This window comes from Corapipo altera, unplaced genomic scaffold (genome assembly GCF_003945725.1).
Source record: "Corapipo altera isolate COAL_440 unplaced genomic scaffold, ASM394572v1 22, whole genome shotgun sequence".
Classification (NCBI taxonomy): Eukaryota; Metazoa; Chordata; class Aves; order Passeriformes; family Pipridae; genus Corapipo; species Corapipo altera.
The window spans coordinates 2,766,264-2,783,572 of NW_020884886.1; the positions used below are offsets into that span (position 1 = coordinate 2,766,264).

Here is a 17,309-nt window from a genome sequence, read left to right on the forward strand (position 1 = left end):
ATAAAAAAGAGACATTCAGTTGGAGTTTTGAATTTTCAAAATATCACAGTAATTCCCTCACGCTCACTAAACAACTTTCTTGTAAGGTACTGAAAGTTTACTGACCTTAATTGTAGTCGTAGAAATGTGGAAATGAGGTTAAGTAACAAGACTACAAAGTTAATCACTGGAGAAACAGGGAATGATATCCAGACTACTTGATTCTATCACTAGCCCACAGAAATTAGCGGTTAGAGTTACTTTTAACCACAAGTTGAAAAGCAGCAGCTGGCTGATGGTTTAGAATTGAGGATAAGCATTACTTACCACCAAATCATATTCAAACCTGGTATTTATGTGAGCAGCCAAAGCTTGCTTGACATGGAGAGGAGTGTTGGAAAACAAAACTGTTCTATGTTACTGAACACCTGTGACTGCCAACCAGGTCCAGCAACAGATGCTCAATGCTCCGTGTTTCAGTTTAAAAACACCCAACCCACGAGGTGGCACTGCAATGAAACCAGAACAGCCTTCAACAGTTTGAATCAGAACAAGGCATGAAAAAGTCGGGGGGTTTTTTTGATCAAAGTGGGATGGTACCTAGATCCAACACCAGCCATGATGCAAACAAGCTCCAATAAACTTGCATGCTTTTCTTCTGTGCTGTACATGTTGTTTGGCCTTGATCCACCAGCACCTGTGCTAGCTGTAGATTTTTCTTGAGAGCTGTTCCACTTGCACAGATCACAACAAAATGCATTTTCACTGCGGGGTGTCTGGAAAGTTTGCTTGCAGAAGGCCTATGAACTGTCATTTGGGGTAAATGCGTTCTAATACAAGAAGGAACTTGTTCCAGATATATTGAGTCCAATATATTTCTTTAGTTATTAACGGAGACAGGCTGGCAATGGGCTCTTCTCAATCTCTGGTTATCAGTTCTGTGATTTTGTGATCAATCATTAATCAAGCACGACTTCCAAAAATGGTAGGCAGTGGAGAATGATGAAAAGCTGGAACAGGTAGGTACATGCTAAGAGTGTCAGGGAAAAACAACCGACAATAAAGATGAGACAGACAGACAGCTTGTCTAGGTTTTGTACAGAACTAATAATCTTTTCAGGAAACATTTTAAAAACATCAGACCTAAAGATCCAATTGCTTTCTCCATCTCATTTCATCATGGCCTTCTGTGAATACTGTCCTTTATGGCTATTCTTGGTTTTCTCCTTGTATTCTCTGATCCTTCCTCAGCATTATCAGCATCTGAAGAGATTTCCTCAACTAGTGTTTCTGAGGATGAAGCTTGGAATTTGTGGCTCATCTACTTTTTGGAAAGTGAATACTGACAGCACTACAGCCACTCGGTGTACAGACAGCACATCCACACTTCCTTTCTCTTGCTGTACAGGCCATGGAACTGGACTATTGTCACATCACAGAGCAGTCATTGGCAAAATAAGACTCCTTGGGATCAAACACTTGTCATGGTATGAGGCCACTGGCTTCATAAACCATTTATCCTGCTTTCTGCAGAGGCAATGGCACAGCTCACCCCAAACAAACAAATCTGCCCAACAAAGACTGGTTCACTCTGCTGAAGTTTGACTGAACCAAGCAAGGTCCTGCAGGGTTCTCAGGTAGCAAGCCAGAAATGTCTTCTACAGCTTCTTTTTTAGCAAATCCTTGAAGACATTCCTTCGACTAGAACATTTACTGAATCTGCAGTGTGGAATTTGCACTTTATCCCTCAGACTGCCTGGAGAGGGCACAAACACACAAGGACTCAGGTGAACAGCTGGTGTTCAGACATCTGTGCATCATCTAACACCCACTTCGAGGCTGTATGATAAATACGTGACCCTGATTTTTTTTCTCCCTTTTAACAGGATAATGACAAACCAATTGACAACACTGCCAAAGTTCAGCCATCCCAGCACAACCGAGCAGGGCTCCTGCAGCCTCTGGTCACACGGGACACTTGCACCAACAGCTGGCACAAGCAGGTGGCCAAATCTGGAAGTAGAGGATTAGCAATGTTATCCTATTTAATGGAAGCTCAAGACTTCATTAAATCGAATTATTATCCAGCAAGAGCACACATGGCAGTTACACAATGAAAATCTTTGCACGAAGGTTTGCAAACTGCTGACCAGTGCTACTGGTAACAGGGTTATCCAGCACTTAAAAAGAGCTGAAACCTCCCAATTTTCGCAGGCACAGCTCGCACAGGATGCGGATCACCGAGGAACACCGAAACCATAACAAACCCCTCCCGGAGCCTCGCGCCCCTCCACCCAACAAAATGGCGTCGCCGCGCGCACCCCGCCCGCGGCTCCACCCCCCGCGCGTGACGGCGGGGGCCGAGCAGCGCGTGCCCCGGAAGAGCCGAGGGCTCCGCCCCCCGCCCCGCCTGTTCGGCCCGAGACCGCGCGCCCGCCCCGCCCATTGGCTCCTGGGTGCGTCACTCCCGGCCCGCCCGCCCGCTGATTGGTGGCGGCGCGGGGGGGGCGGGCGCAGGCCCGGCGGGCAGGAGGGCGCCATGGCGGCCGTGGCCCAGTGCGTGCGGGGCGCGCTGCGCCCGCGACTCCCCCTGCACCCGCTGCTCAGCGCCGCCATCAGGTGAGGGGCGATCGCGCCGCGGCGCCCGCCCGGCACCGGGCACCTGGGACGGGGACTGGGCCGCGCTCAGCGCCGAGCCGCGAGGAGAGTGAGGCCCGGCCTTGCCGCGCGGCCGCTGGGGCCGCCCTACATTCCCCACCGCTTTCGCTGCCTTCTTATGCTCTCCACCGGGAGGGCGGCCCGGCCCTGCCCTGCGGGGAGTATGAGGGGCTTCAGGCACGGGGTCGCGGGCCGGGTATTCGAGCCCGTGTGTCAGCGCGGTCTGATCCGGGGCCGCTTTGCTCGGGCGGCTGAGCTCGCAAAGCCCGAGAAACGTCACGGGGGGATAAACAGTCATTATTTATGCGGGCAGGCCCGAGATGTTTGCGGCGGGGTAGGCACCGCTTCGCTGCTCCCCAGCGGTCCGCGGCCCAGCCCTGCTCTGCTCTCCGTTTGTTTTCTGGGAAGCTGTTGCAGGCGATTGCATCACGGAACTTCTTCCTGATAGAGCACTGCGCTGAAAACGAGATCATATTCCCCTTAAAAGTGTTGTGACTCTATAAACTGAACGTAATGGACATTTACAAGCTGATATCTTGCAGGAGTTATTTTTTCCTATAGTTTAAATGGCCAGAGGTCTGTTGCTTTTTATGGAGGGTTCTGCACAGTTTTCACAGGCCTAGGATTTTTGTTTTAATTTGTGCTTTGATGTGAGAATTTTGTAGACACTGATGTGTCAGATGAAATGTCCAGTGTGTCTAGACAATGCTAATATATTACAAAATAAGCAGCTGATTAACGTTGTCCATGTTTTTGCCTTAGAACTTCTCCACGACTCCTCTGTGCAGCAACACAACAGAAAAATACTGGCCAGAACTTGGAGGAGGACCAGAGTCAGAGCCAAAATGAGCACAAGGCTGAAACCAGCTCTGCTGAAAAACTCTTAGCTGAAGAAAAGGCTAAACTGGAAGAACAACTAAAGGAAGTCACTGTAAGTGTCTCTGGGTTATCGGTTGCACACCTTACAAATTGTGTGCCCAGGTGCCTTCACTGCGGGTTCTCAGTGCACAGTCTGGATACAGTTGTGTGACTCCTGTTTAGCTGTTGAATAAAACCTACAATTTGACCATTTCTTTATACCTAAGACTAGACGTACTGCAAGACTTGAGGTGCATCCCTGGTCCAAAATTAAAGTTTTGGATGGTTTCTTTTCAGTTTCTAAATGGAATTGGACCCTCTCCAGCCTTGAAATTTATTACTGAGTTTCACTTAGGTTTTGCTCAGTGGAGAAGTAGTTTTTAGAGGTCATGAAAGGGTTTGAGTGTGTCTCTGGTATGTGCATTTGTGTGTGCTAAGAGATGGTTTTCTGGAAACAGCTGCCAGCTTTTCAAAGGTCAGAATTAATGATGCTTATACAATATTTTTATACAGTAGTGTACTTATGCCATACTTAGCAAGTTTTAAACCTGTCTATTGGAGATAGACATGAGGCTGAAGGGTCACATCCCCTCTGTCTGGCCTCATGTGTCTTGCATTCTTTCCCTTGCACAACTCCAGCCCACCACGGAGTCCTGGATTTGGTGGTGAAGCGCTCAACCTGAATTTTTATTTTATTAATTTTATTGAATTTCAGTCTTAGTACATCTGCCATATTGCTGGGAACAGACCAAAACTTGACCTGAGCAACAGAGGAGTTAGACTTCATTAGTTTGTAAAGGTTGGAAAAACTGGAGGGCACTCTGGTGTGTAGGAGAGGGAAGAGATGGTTTGAGAGTCATGGCTAGGTTGACTCTCGTTTGCTATAGTGTCAAAGTACCTCATGACTCAGGAGGGCTTTCCGTGAACACACAGCAGAAATCTTGGGTTTATAAAACTTGATAGATGCATAGAATGAAAAATGTATTCCAGCTAATCTGTTGTCAAATACTGAAAGTCTGGAAAACCTTCTTATTTCCTTTACCTCGTTTCTTTCTGCTCTAAAGCAAAGCAAACATCTGTCCTGGTAGGAAGGATGCTGTGATAATTGGCATGTGTTGTCTTCAGATTACTCTAGATGGTGGGTTTAGGCTATGAAACTGTTTAAAATGCTGCTTTATTTTGAATATGCTGGTTTGAATTATTGTCACCTTCCCAATTAGCAGGAATAAAATCTCTTCTGTCACTGCTTTTTATTTCTGTAGGACAAGTACAAGCGTGCCTTGGCAGATGCAGAAAACGTGAGGCAAAGAAGCCAGAAACTAGTAGAAGAGGCAAAGTTATACGGTCAGTGGAGGCTCCTGTTGTGTTTACTCAATGAGACCTGGGAAATGCAAAGCCTGGAAAAATTAATCTGAGTGGTCTGCAGTACTGACAGGTTGTACTTCCCAGTGATTCTGAGTACTTGGTTAAAAGTTGCATCTGGGGCAGAGAGGTTTGAACAGTTCCTCACTTTGCATCAGAATTGTGACCATCTCCCCAGCCAGAGGCAAGACTTAAACTGCTGGAGTCAACAGCTTTTGGGGACATTTGCTTTAAATTTGGTATCTGCTTTCCTACAGTGTGTACTGCACTAGTAGATTTTTTTTTAGTAAGGTTTGCAGCTTGAAGTTTGCTGTTTTCACTCACTTTGGTTTCAGATCTGAACAGGAGCATGGAATACTGCCTTTTCTTCTGGTTTGGTTTTTTTTTCATCCTTGGTGTTTATTTTGGATTTGGTTTTTTTGTGGGTTTATTTTTTTTTTTTAGCCTTTTTTATTGAAGGCCATAGCTTTCAAATAGAATTAATACATTTAGATGGATGGATTCATTTCTGTAGTAGGGATGCACAGTCAGACTATGAGGAATGCTAGAAGCATGTCTTCCTTTAAGAGCCAGGCTACTAATATCTGATTTAGCTTTTTGACATTTCAAACACAAATCTGTAAAACAGAAATTGTATGCAAATGCTGCAGCAGAATAATGCTGTTTCATCCTGGTGTTTGACTGCCACTCTCACTTGAAAATGAGTTGGTCTTTTTCGCCACACACTGTACCACAGCTGTATAGTTTAATTCTGAATGCAAAAGTTCTAATTTCTGAATAACAGGGTCTTCAGTTAGTGTGTACTGTAACAAAGAGTAGGTATTATTTTTGTGCCCTTTTCCTGGACTTTGAATGCTTCGTTCTGAAGTTGATTTGCAATAAGTATGGTTTCACTAATGTGCTACTTGGAGCTCAGACCTGACTCAAAGTCCCTCTGCACTAAGATGCTACAATATAAATAAATATTGAAATAAAATTTATCTTGAAAACTGAATTACATATCATCTGTAAATTTTATTGTTTGTACATGACTGCTTCTTCTGTTGAAGTAAGAGAAACTCATTTCTGAGACTTGCATAAATTCAGAGTTGCAGTCACAGATATTTGCAAATACAACTTAGGCAATAAAAAACCCCAGCCAAACCACCCTCTGAAGAGTTTGGTTATTTGGTTTGATCCAGACCACTAAGCAGCTGGTTTATCTGTGTTTGGGATACTTCAGCCCTAACCACAGCTTTAGTTTTAAAACTGTGGTTGTTTTGTCCATATTTTTGGAACTACTTGGACACTTAGTTACTGTTCTTTCAAGAGCTCGAGTCTCTATGGAGTTAAGCAGTTATTAAAGTGACCCTTTCCTGAGAACTAGCAGATCCCTATAGAACTTGAAAGGTGCTTCCACAGTTCTGGGGTTTTTTTGTTTAAATCAAAGACTTGTCCTCTGGTAATGCTCATATCACTTCTTGGTAAGGAAAAAACCCATCCAGAATGTGAACTAGAATTAAAAAGACTGTGTGGGTTAAAAAAGGGTAACCAAAACCCAAACCACAATCCAGTTCCGTTTGTTCTTTGTTTAATTCTATGTAGAAATGTGTTATTGAATTGTGTTGATTGTTCTTGACTACTAGATACACTTTGCCTTAAGTGAAATCAGTCCAGATTCTCTTAGTGTGAGCCAGAGAACATTTTCAGAACAGGGACTGTCATTAGCTTTGGAATTGCTCAGTCTTTGCAAAGCACAGCTGCTGACTCTGTAAAATTGGTTTATAGTGGGAGGGAGAGGTGGGAGTTCTTTTCATTCAAGGAGGAATCCCTGTTCATCTCTTGGACTCCTCATCAGTCTGACCACATGCTTTGTCTTCTGCAAATATTTTTGTCACATCAGATTAAAGGGTAGGAATAGGGCAACATAATGCTTTAAACTTCAGGTGAATCCCAAGATGAGAGAGACGTGAGGAAATTACATGAAGCCATCCTTTGGTAACTTTGGTTGGAGTTTTAACTGTTCATGTTAGGTCATTAGCATAGCTTTAACTCTTTTGGAATAACTTTTTTTTCCCCATAGAAGTAGAGGGGATGATGTGGATATCTGTATCAGTATCTGTAACAGTTGTATATAGACATCTGAAATTGGAAAGGATGTTTTACCCCAAATAGTTACAGTATCACATATCATCTTAAAAATCTAAAGGAGCACAGATTATTGCTGTAGGTTTTGGGGTTATGGGGTTTTTTAACTCTTCTTTCTGTCAGTGGACTAATCCCATTCCCTTCTCTTTTACATATTTTTAGGGATCCAGAGCTTCTGTAAGGACTTACTAGAAGTTGCAGACATATTGGAGAAAGCAACAGAAAGCGTTCCAAAGGAAGAAATTAAGGATGATAATCCTCACTTGAAGAGCTTATATGAAGGTCTTGTTATGACAGAAGTACAGATTCAGAAAGTGTTTAAAAAACATGGCCTGCTCAGACTGGATCCTGTCGGAGCCAAGTTCGATCCCTATGAACACGAAGCGTTGTTCCATACTCCCATGGAAGGGAAGGAGCCTGGCACTATTGCATTAGTATCCAAGATTGGCTATAAGCTGCACGGGCGTACTCTGCGGCCTGCCTTGGTGGGTGTTGTGAAAGACCCTTAGCTGCTCAATCTGAGAATTTAAAATGCCATACAACTATTAAAACAGCTGGATGGTTTTTGTCTCACACCATGCTTTCCTTGTTCCTCTGCTCCCAGAGAGGTTTAAATGAGTTGGTTGAGGCCTCCCAGTGAAAATGAAACAACTGATGGAATTCTCCTGCTTAGTGGCCTTCAACATCACTGTTCCATAAGCTCTTCTTTGGTGTAAAAGAGCCATTAAGCCCTCTAATGCTTTAGATTAGCTTTTTACCATTGCTCCTGAAGGTGCATTAAATTGAAAAGAATGAAACATGAGAATTTTGCAGTCTCACGTTTATCACTGTGTGTAGATTGAAAATCCAGATAGTGGTTCAGACATTTCCTTTGGTTTTGTACAATCTCTCATTGCAGAAGTGGGTGAAGTAGTACCAATAACCTGCTTTCTGCAAACACCCATCAGCTTCTACACACTGATGTGATAAATGCCATGTTTTCCCTATTCAGAAATAATCTCTCTCAACAACTGAAATTGAAACCTTTGTGAATTCTGACCTGTAAATAAATGACAATGGAGATTAGTTACCTTTTGTAATTGTTCAACCCTTTTGTCCTCTACTAACATTGACTCAAGAAAACCATCTAATACTTGTATGGCATTGAAGAACCAATAGAAATTATCCTATCTCTGGATTTTTAATTTAATATTGTATAAATTGGTTTAAACAATTTTGATAGTCTTGTAACTTCTAGCTTTGCAATCAGTTTGTTATGCAAACTGTAGTTACAACCCTGCTGAGAGCCAGAACACTCAAAGGAGCTGAGATGGGCATATGATTTCTTTCACACATAAATTGCATGTGAGTGGCTCAAACAAAAATGTGAACTCAGTTTCATTTTCGTTATTTCCTGCATTCACTCAGCTTGGATCTTAGGTTGCACCAGAACTTTTCCCATTGCCACGTCTAACTCCAGCTGCTGCTCCCAGTCCTGCAGAATCAGGCTAAAATACAATACATGATTAACTGAATGTTTTGTTCTACATCTGTCTGGTCACCTGGATAGGAGTGGGTAGGACTTGGCAAATTACACAACTGACAAAGCATCCGTCCTCTTGTATCCTCAAAGCCCGTATGTTTCACACACAAGACAGACACTTCAAACTTAGGGAAGTTATTAGGACCTGGTAAACAGTAAGTACTTCTGAATTTTTTACCATGTTTCTGGTTATCTTGGATTAAGGAGCTTCTTATCTTAAGGTTTTTTTGGTTCAGATGCAAGTTGCCAACAGCTTTTTGAACTCTAGACCTACTCACAGTGAGAAGTGATTACTTGTTCCTTAAGATTTTTTTTGCAGTATTGGTTTGCTTCATGGGAATCAGACAATTAACTAGGAACAACTCAAGTGCATACAACTGTTTGGAAGGTAGTCGTGTTTAAGGATTCATTCTTTCTTTCTCAGCTCTAAGAAAGAAAATCCATGCTTTGACTGGGCAGAGGAGAGAGAGTAATTTTTTGGGATGTGTGCAGACAACTACAATGTTAATTTCTTAGAACTAATCAAGTACAGGGATAAAAATGCAAAAGTTGAATGTAAAAATTCAGGGAAAAAAGGGGATTCCAGACACTGAAGTTGAATTAACTTCCCTCCTTCTGGGTTTTAAGAGTGCACTGTAGCTGTGTGAAGTAGGATTGTGTACTTTGATCAGGACCCATTCTAAACTGATGCCATAAAGGGACCAGGATCAATTTTATATACCTTTTAAGAACTGTCATGTGTTGTTTTGTCCCCTCCCAACCCCTCTGGATCTAAACTAAATGTAATAATAACTTCCTTAGAACTTTTTCAATAGGGCATTAGAACAAAGGGACAGCTCCTTCCCTAGTGAAGATTTTTTTTTTTTTAATGAGCTTCCTAGTGCATCAACGAACTCATTTTTAGACTACATTACTTCATTCAGGGTGTTCTTAAGCACAAATTCCTGTTAAATGTTCATCCCAAGATTCATCTTTGAAGCTGATAACTATCTCATTTAAGTGATATCTTCCCTGGCCTCTGCCCTCAGAGAGGCTTCAGCACAGAGCACCTTAGTCTGTACAGAGAGCTCCAACCACCTGTGCACTCTGCCATACCACAGGAAGGAGCACTGAAGAAATCAAAGAACAGAGGGAAGTGTTCTGAAATTTCAGCAGCCAACAAAGCTACCACCAGTACTATCTATTCCATAAATACCACTTTTCCACCCATCACTGTTCAGCTACACTGCATCTCCATTTGTCATTGCAAAGACTTAAGCCATTTTCCTCACTGCAAAAGCTGCGTTACTGTTAAATCAATCATGGGAAGAAATTGTAATACAAGTTTATTTAGCAATACACAATGCAAAAATGTAGTAAAATGCTGTGTGCACAACATCAGTTGGGTTTGACGTGATTTCAGCACAGGCATTTGTGTCTGGCATAGCTACACCAGCACACAATTCCAGTGAGTGCAACATTCCCTTTAAGGAAGAAAGAAGCTGATGAGCTGAACATGCTCACAGGGTGCCTGCCTTCACAGTATTTAATGTGTCATCACATGAGCCAGTGGGGCACATGCAAAAACATTCTGTGAGAAGAGAGTAAACAGAAAGGCTCCTGAAGAAGTCTGATTCAGTTACAGAGAAATGGGATGCAGTGGCTGCACAAGAGAATAATGGCAGAGTGCTTAGTTTGTGTGATTTACAAAGCAGTTTGTGGTCAAAGACTCGTGCAAACCCACTGACACTTGTTAAGCTTGCTGGGCCTGCCATGGAACATGGGGCAGGAGTGGCTGCAGCCAGAACAGTGCAGCAAGGCAAGCACTGTGCTGGGCAGTGCACCCAGGATGGAGTCAGGGCTCCTCCAACACATCCCTGGGACTGCACAGACTTATTGTGGCCTCTGACCGGAGCAGAAGGTCAGTATTTTGAACAGCTTAGAGAGTGTTGCTTTTTCACAGGTTTACATCAATGCTGTTAAGACAGATACTATTCATTAGTAATAACTTTAATTAGAAAAGTCAAGAGCATTAAGCATATAAAACACCTTGTCATTAGCAACATGAAGGCTGGGTTATTTGTACAGTACAGGAAGCACTTCCAGATCAACACAAGATAGAAGAGCTCTTTGACATATTTCTCCTCAGCCCCTTCACCATAGAAGAGAAGCAGCATAGCTCTAGTAAATTGCTGGATTAACATTAACTGCATCTCAACTTAAAAACAATCAAACAGAAAACCAGCAGCTCATAACAAAGGAATGCTTAGACTAAATCAGTTCCATGTGAAATATGGAACAGCAGCATCCTCTAGTGCAAGTCACCTTTAAAACTAAAAGCATAGCTGACAATGAGACACTGCTTCTATGGAAGCCCTTTCCAAGGGACTAGTATTTGCTAAAGCAAACATTTACCACCTTGAATTTGCTTGCAAGTACAAAATAAATATTGATATCCATATTTCATACATTAAAAATACTTTATTTTACATTCATTTTGATGTTCAATAAGTTACGTCTAGCACCAAAGAAACATTTTGGAGGGGTTGAGGAATTAAGCTACCAAGTGTAAATGCAGAATTCATTTCAACATTTTAATGACTCATTGGTGCCTAGATTTTTTTCCTAAGTTATTGTTCAGGTGGGCTTGACGCTATTGCTTCAGTTAGACTTAGATGTGCCAAAACAGTGTAGAAATATGAAAATCACAGATCTGAAGAAAAAAAATCCCAGAAGAACCAACAACAAAACAATTCTCCTAAATTCCCAGCTACATGCAGAGTTGAGGCTTCACAACACAGTTGGGTAACAAGTTGAGGAAGAACCAAATTGCATAACTAGAACAATGGAAAGAAAGACTGAGCTTCCTTCCCACAGGAGTAGGGCAGAGAAAATAACCAGGGGTTTACACCTCATCAACTTGTGTGCTGCTTGTATGTGCGTTTAGGGTGGAAGTGGTTCCTAAAGCTGCTCAGCACACTGTAGTTAGCTCTGCTGCCAAGGAGAGACAGTTTGGTCTCAAGGAGGCCACAACAAACCACTTACGGAGAAGCCAAACGAAGTATTACATCCAAGAGGACATAGCCCTTAACTTTTTTTGAAGGGACATAATATCATAAGCTCAAAAGAAAAGGCACTAGAGTTTTGGGTTTTTTTCTTCCTTAGAAATGCTGGCTTTGTAATTGTACCCCTTTTATTCTAAACTCACTGGTAACACTATTTTGGTAATGCTGGATGTATTAACTGAAATCCAGTTCCGATCAGAATACCTCTGCCAAACTGCAGAATTAATACTGTTTCAAGATTTTGCGATATCCTCACTGACTACAGCCCAAAGCATCAAAGCAAGATGACCTTTCCAGTGCTTGCACTCATTTTGAAGCCAGTCAGGTTCCAAGTTTTGGCACACCTACACTCCAGAAGATCCACCCAGCTGGTCTCCAGTCACAGCTTCCAGCTCCAGACACAACCAGCAGAGAGGCTCAGGCACAAGTAACACTGTGCCATCTTCCACATGTGACAACCACCAGTTTTTATTCATTTGGTTAAATACCAGCACAGGAATTTAAGGATGAAATGAGCACAAAAATCCTTTCATAGTCCTCCTTCAACATCTTTCCCTTAATCAGTAGATCTTACTAGAACAGTACTGTGGATCTGGCATTTCTGTCACCTGCTGTGTTACACCCCAGCTGGTGCCCAGCTCCAGCATGGCTGCAGGCTGTAGCTGTCAGAGCTGGGATGAGTTCCCTCTCAAGGTGCACTGTCCTGCCTGTCAGTAATTTCAGTTTCAATGTGTGTTTCAAGGTACGTGCAACTAGAACCCTGTAGTAGCTGGATTGACCACTCCATACTTTGAGAACACAGCTGTGCATTTTGACATGATCTTCATCACTTCTTTCTTTTGTTTTTAAAGACCAACCTAGGAGATCATGCCCCATTTGAGAATCTCTCTCCCTTTCCCTGACCTTCCCAGCTAAAGTCAGGAGGCAGCTACACCTCCTCAGCCCATTTGAGCTCAGCAGTTACAGATCCCAAAGGAGGAGCAGGCTCCCCCAACAAGAGAAAACAGTGCTTTTGGTGCCTGAGGCTTCCAAGTGCTGCAGGATAACTGGCTGCTTATTGTCCTCAGCCCCATTTCTGGCCCAAATCAGGGACCCCCACCATAGCACTGACTCCTCCTCTGGAACACAGCACCACAGCTCCTGGGTATTCCTGAAACTACAGTATCAATCAGGTCACATCAAAGCTTCAGAGGGGTCTATTTCAGGAAAAACTCAAGCCAAAACGATGCCCAGATTAGCTGGGTGTGAAGGGAGCTCCTCAAGAACCTCCTCCACAAGTCTCTGAAGCCTCTCACCTGCCACATTTCCTTCCACTCCCTGCTGTACTCTCGACAGGAACTCTCACCCTGCTGCCCCTGTGCCTTGGCTGTAGTTGCCAAGGAGAATGTTCCAAAAGCTTAGCAATGGTCACAAAAGTCCCTTCTCACCCTGCTCCCGAGCTCAGGACTTTTGCAAGCGTCACTTTGCTGCCAGCACTATGCCAAAAAAAAACAAAACAAAGGATGAAGAAAGTTCCCAGCAAATGAAACTATCTCCTACCTTCAAAGAAAAGCAAGGATTACACTGATACTCATTTATCCAACAGTATGGACTAAAGCAACTACTCTGGGACTACTGGACTTGAGTAAGTTCACATGAAAAAATCTGTTCTAAGAATGTACCAAAAGCAGTGAAATCCAATGTAGAAGTTTCACAATTGAGTGTTTTCCATGATCCAAAGAAAAGTCTATTTGAACCACCATGGATCATGATGAGTGAGGGGTTTATGTATTTGCTTTTTCTGGTTTTAAGTGACATGTTTCCTGTATCTTTGAGGAGGGAAGGAAAAAATAACGGAGTCTTTGAGGCTGTAATGGGCCTCTGCTGTGTTTTCTCAGATAGCTGAGTTTCATGAAGCATCCCTGGATATCCAACCACTTTCTGTGAGAAAGTTTAAAATCCTTTTCTTCAGTACCTTATCTAAGTAACTGGGAAGGCGACTCTTTGAAGGAATTCCTTGTCTTTTTTGGAGATGGTCTTTAATGATAATAGTTTTTACAGTCAGATAACGTGCAGGACTCAAGTTTAGAGAGCTGCAGAGCACCTTTTCCCTGTCCGATAAGAGTTCAAAGCCAGGCAGGTTTTCAATGGCAGCAAATTCACCTTCTTTACCCTCCTCCTTCCCTCTCTTGGAACTAGCTATGTTTTTGTTCTCCTTCCTCTTTTCCCGTTTGTGCCTGGCTGCCTCGTACTCTGCCGACTCTTCCATTTTGGTGATCCCATTCCGCCGATACCGCTGCAGCTCCCGAATCTTGGCTCGGAGTATCCTCTCCTTGTGCATGTTCTCAAAGAAGTCTTCAAACTCCTTACAAGACATGAACTGGTACAACGGCCTCAGTTTCAGCCTCAACTCCTTCTCTTCCTTTGTGATCTTCCGTTTGGGAGTTTTCTCCTTGTCCTTTTTGTCCTTCCCCAGGAAGGCCGGCACCAAGTTATAGTCCCGCGCGATGTTCTTCCGCCGCTGCCTCTCCTTGAGTTTCCTGACGTACATGTCCACGTGAGCCCTTTTTAGCTCTATCTCCACATCGTCGTCGTCGTAGTTCACCGAGAGGCCGCTGATCAGAGTCTCGGCGTCCTGGTCGTACTCGATCTCGTAGTCGTCCCGGAGCGGCATGTACCCCAACTGCTGCTGCTCCGCCACCGAGATGTCCAGCGGCGGCAGCGGCGTGGTCAGGCTGGGGGACAGCGGGCCGCCACTGGGACACGTGTGGTCCGTCACTCTGTTTGGAATGGTGTCAGGGATGCAGGCTTTCCCCAGGTTGCCGTGGATATACATGCTCACGTAGTGTTCCATCACCTCCTGAGGTGTCCGGGATGCTCCCACGTGAGCAGCCATGTCCTCCTAAACAGAAAGAAAGGAGGAGTGATAAAACGATTCTCATCACATCTCCAGCATAATGAGCACTCAGGTAGGAACACAACTTTCTCCCTGCTCCTCCAAAGACAAGTGCCAGTGCCTAAACTTCTCTAGTGACGCTCTGACACTGTCTGTGTTTCCATCAGATCCATGTTTTCAGGTCCAGGTGAGCATTTGCAAGTGCCTGGGGGCAGATAAGCCATGAAAACAGCACCAGGAACACAAGATACTGGATCCACACAGTGACTCCTGAGCATCCACCACACTCTCAGAAAGCAGCTTACCGTCAGCAGGAAGCTTCCCAAGTCCCAAGGAGCACCAACAGCACTACGCAGCTTGGGGTTTGTTCATTTATATCACAGTGCTGAGGTGCTTTTAGAGCAATGTGGAAATAAAGACAGACAATGTTTACAAGTGAGAACGACAGTATTTACTCTTTTCTAGTTATTTAAGAAATAGGCAAGCTGCAATGATCATACACTTTAAGGTTTTAAAAAAGTCTTTATATTTCATGAAGCAAAATATAATCAAGTAACAATTAATGAATCAAATGAATCAAACAGTCAGTGGAGGACAATGAGGGTGACTGGGGCACTGGAGTGTCTTTTTTTGGAGGAAAGGCTGAGGGAGCCGGGCCTGTTAAGACTCGAGAAGATACGACTGAGAGGGGATCTCATCAATGTCTACAAATATCTGAAGGGAGGGTGTCAAGAGGATGGTCCAGGCTCTGCTCAGTGGTGCCGAGCAATAGGACAAGAGGCAACGGACAGAAACTGATGCACAGGAAGTTCCACCTGAGCATGAGGAAGAACTTCCTTACTGTGCAGTGACTGGAATAGATTGCCCAGAGAGGGTGTGAAGTCTCCCTCGCTGGAGGTATTCAGGAACTGTCTGGATGGAATCCTGTGCTATGTGCTCTGGGATGAGGTTGGACCAGATGGCCCTCTGTGGTCCCTTCCAGGCTCACCCATTCTGTTACTCTGAAATGATGCTGCTTCCTCACTGCTGGTGTTCGCAGCTCGGCTGAGCGCAGGTGACAGGGCAGGTGCGCAGCCCGTCCGCAGCCGGGACACCCTGACGGCACAAGCCGAGCAGCGACCAGAGGGGGCTCCAAGGTCTGTGACACGGGCGGGCCGGGGGAGGCAAACGCAGACCTTGGGGCAGCGGCAGGTCCGAGCCGGGTGCGCCTCGGGGACCGCCCGGAGCCACCGACAGAGGGGCTGCCCGGGGTCCTGTCAGTGCCGCCCGCCCGCGGGGGACCTCGCCCCGCACCCTTCGCCCCTTACCCAGTTCCCGAAGCCGAACTGCTCGATGGCGTCCAGCAGCAGCTGCTCCTCGCGGCTGCTCCAGCCGCCCTCGGCCTCGGCGCCCCAGAGGGTGAAGCGGCCGCCGTCCACCAGCTGGTATCCGTGCCATCGGCGGTGCGGGCCGATCTCGGCGCCCGCCGAGAAGCAGTCGGGGCAGAGCTCGATGTCGGCGCACTCGGTGCAGCGGAAGCGCAGCGGGCTCACCTCGGCCAGGCAGTACACGCAGTACTTCTTCCCCAGCTCCGCCATCTTACCCCGCCCGCGCGCGCGCGCAGCCCCGCCCCCCGCGGCACGACGGCCAATGGCAGCGCACCTGGAAGGAGGTGCCACCCTGAACTTCGGCCAATGGGGACAGAGGGCCCCGGCGCGGGGCGTGTCAGAGCGAGTGAGGGGCCGCGATTGGCCGAGCGGGGCCCGTGCACCTTCCCCGCGGCCAATGGGAGAGGCGACCCCGAGCGAACCCGCCGCGGATTGGTCGCCCGGGGAGAGGGGGCGGCGTTGCCCGGCAACAGGGGAAGCGGTGGGGGCGGGACCGCTCCGGTTCCCTCGGAGAAAGCGGAGACCTTTAGTCCCGTTTGCGTGCCCGGGGCTGGGATCAAAGGCACAGATTTACGGGTTCAGCGGCTGCGGAACTCACAGGAGAGAAGCCACATCCCAGCGGTAAATAAGTCCTTTCATTTTCCAGCACAGGCTGGAATTGCACCCCTCTGGGACCAGGACTGCTGAGCTGTGTTTGAGCTGCTGGTTCCGGCTTCAAAATGAGGTGTGTGTGCATTTAAATAAAGCACACAAATCTCTGACTGCACATATATAGGGATAAAGGGCAGATAGACTGACATAAAGACAGGTGGGAACGGCTCACACCTTCCCCTTTTAAATCGCCTCTGAATTAGGTTTTCTGAATTGCCTGTAAATTTGAGTGACAAAAGAAAGTTGTTATTACCCTATTGAACGTTTAAAACTTGTTCTTTTCTCATAGTGAAAGAGAGACTATATCAGTAATTTTATACTCCTCCTGTAGTAGTGCCTGATGTTCTCCTGAGGTCCTGCAGCTCTGAAGAACTATTGCACAAGCACAGAGGAGCAGTGCAGGCTCTTGTTCTGCAGATGACTGAGATACTTCATATCTGTGGCAGCTCAAACACTCAACTCTTGAAGGGACATGACACAACTAATATTCAAAAACTTTTCACAAAGTACCAGTAGATCTGTCTCTGTGGTGGTTGCTGGACAGTAAATGGAGAGAAGTGTAATTCAAACGACCTCTCTTTGAAAAAAAAACAACAAACAACAACAACAACATGAAAATCTGTACCTTTTATCTTAAGTCCTGTTAACGAAGTGAGCTCCTCTGCTGACAGAGAGACTGTTGCACAAGTTCAGAAGCCTCCTGGAGCTCCGTGATGTTTTCATAAATCACTTCAGATGATCAGTGGCCATCTCTCCTTTTTTACAGCTTCCTGCCCGGAAAATTCTTACACTTCTTGTTGCTTTTGGGTTAAGACACACAAACCTTCCCTTAACTTTGTAAATAGTATTAAGCAATAAAGGTAAAT

General features: G+C 45.2%; 2 protein-coding genes across 2 annotated transcripts; one reads left to right on the forward strand and one right to left on the reverse strand.

Moving 5' to 3' along the window:
• The first annotated feature begins 2,496 nt into the window (after positions 1-2,496).
• On the forward strand, positions 2,497-8,355 carry GRPEL1 (GrpE like 1, mitochondrial). The gene is made up of 4 exons (XM_027642792.1): positions 2,497-2,598; positions 3,400-3,568; positions 4,758-4,839; positions 7,147-8,355. Exons 1-4 carry the CDS (start codon positions 2,519-2,521, stop codon positions 7,491-7,493), a joined length of 678 nt encoding a protein of 225 aa, XP_027498593.1. The 5' UTR covers positions 2,497-2,518; the 3' UTR covers positions 7,494-8,355.
• A 2,124-nt stretch (positions 8,356-10,479) lies between these two features.
• Positions 10,480-16,031, reverse strand: TADA2B (transcriptional adaptor 2B). The gene is made up of 2 exons (XM_027642791.1): positions 15,733-16,031; positions 10,480-14,431 (listed from the first exon to the last, which is right to left on the reverse strand). The coding sequence occupies exons 1-2, from the start codon at positions 16,000-16,002 to the stop codon at positions 13,439-13,441; spliced, it is 1,263 nt and encodes a 420-aa protein (XP_027498592.1). The 5' UTR covers positions 16,003-16,031; the 3' UTR covers positions 10,480-13,438.
• Positions 16,032-17,309: the final 1,278 nt, after the last annotated feature.

Coding starts and splice junctions, on each gene's coding strand:
- GRPEL1 (XM_027642792.1), top strand. CDS start 2,519: ATGGCGGCCGTGGCCCAGTGCGTGCGGGGCGCGCTGCGCCCGCGACTC. Junction 2,599..3,399: donor CTGCTCAGCGCCGCCATCAG/GTGAGGGGCGAT, acceptor TTTTTGCCTTAG/AACTTCTCCACGACTCCTCT. Junction 3,569..4,757: donor AACAACTAAAGGAAGTCACT/GTAAGTGTCTCT, acceptor TTATTTCTGTAG/GACAAGTACAAGCGTGCCTT.
- TADA2B (XM_027642791.1), bottom strand. CDS start 16,002: ATGGCGGAGCTGGGGAAGAAGTACTGCGTGTACTGCCTGGCCGAGGTG. Junction 14,432..15,732: donor AGTTCGGCTTCGGGAACTGG/GTAAGGGGCGAA, acceptor CTTTCTGTTTAG/GAGGACATGGCTGCTCACGT.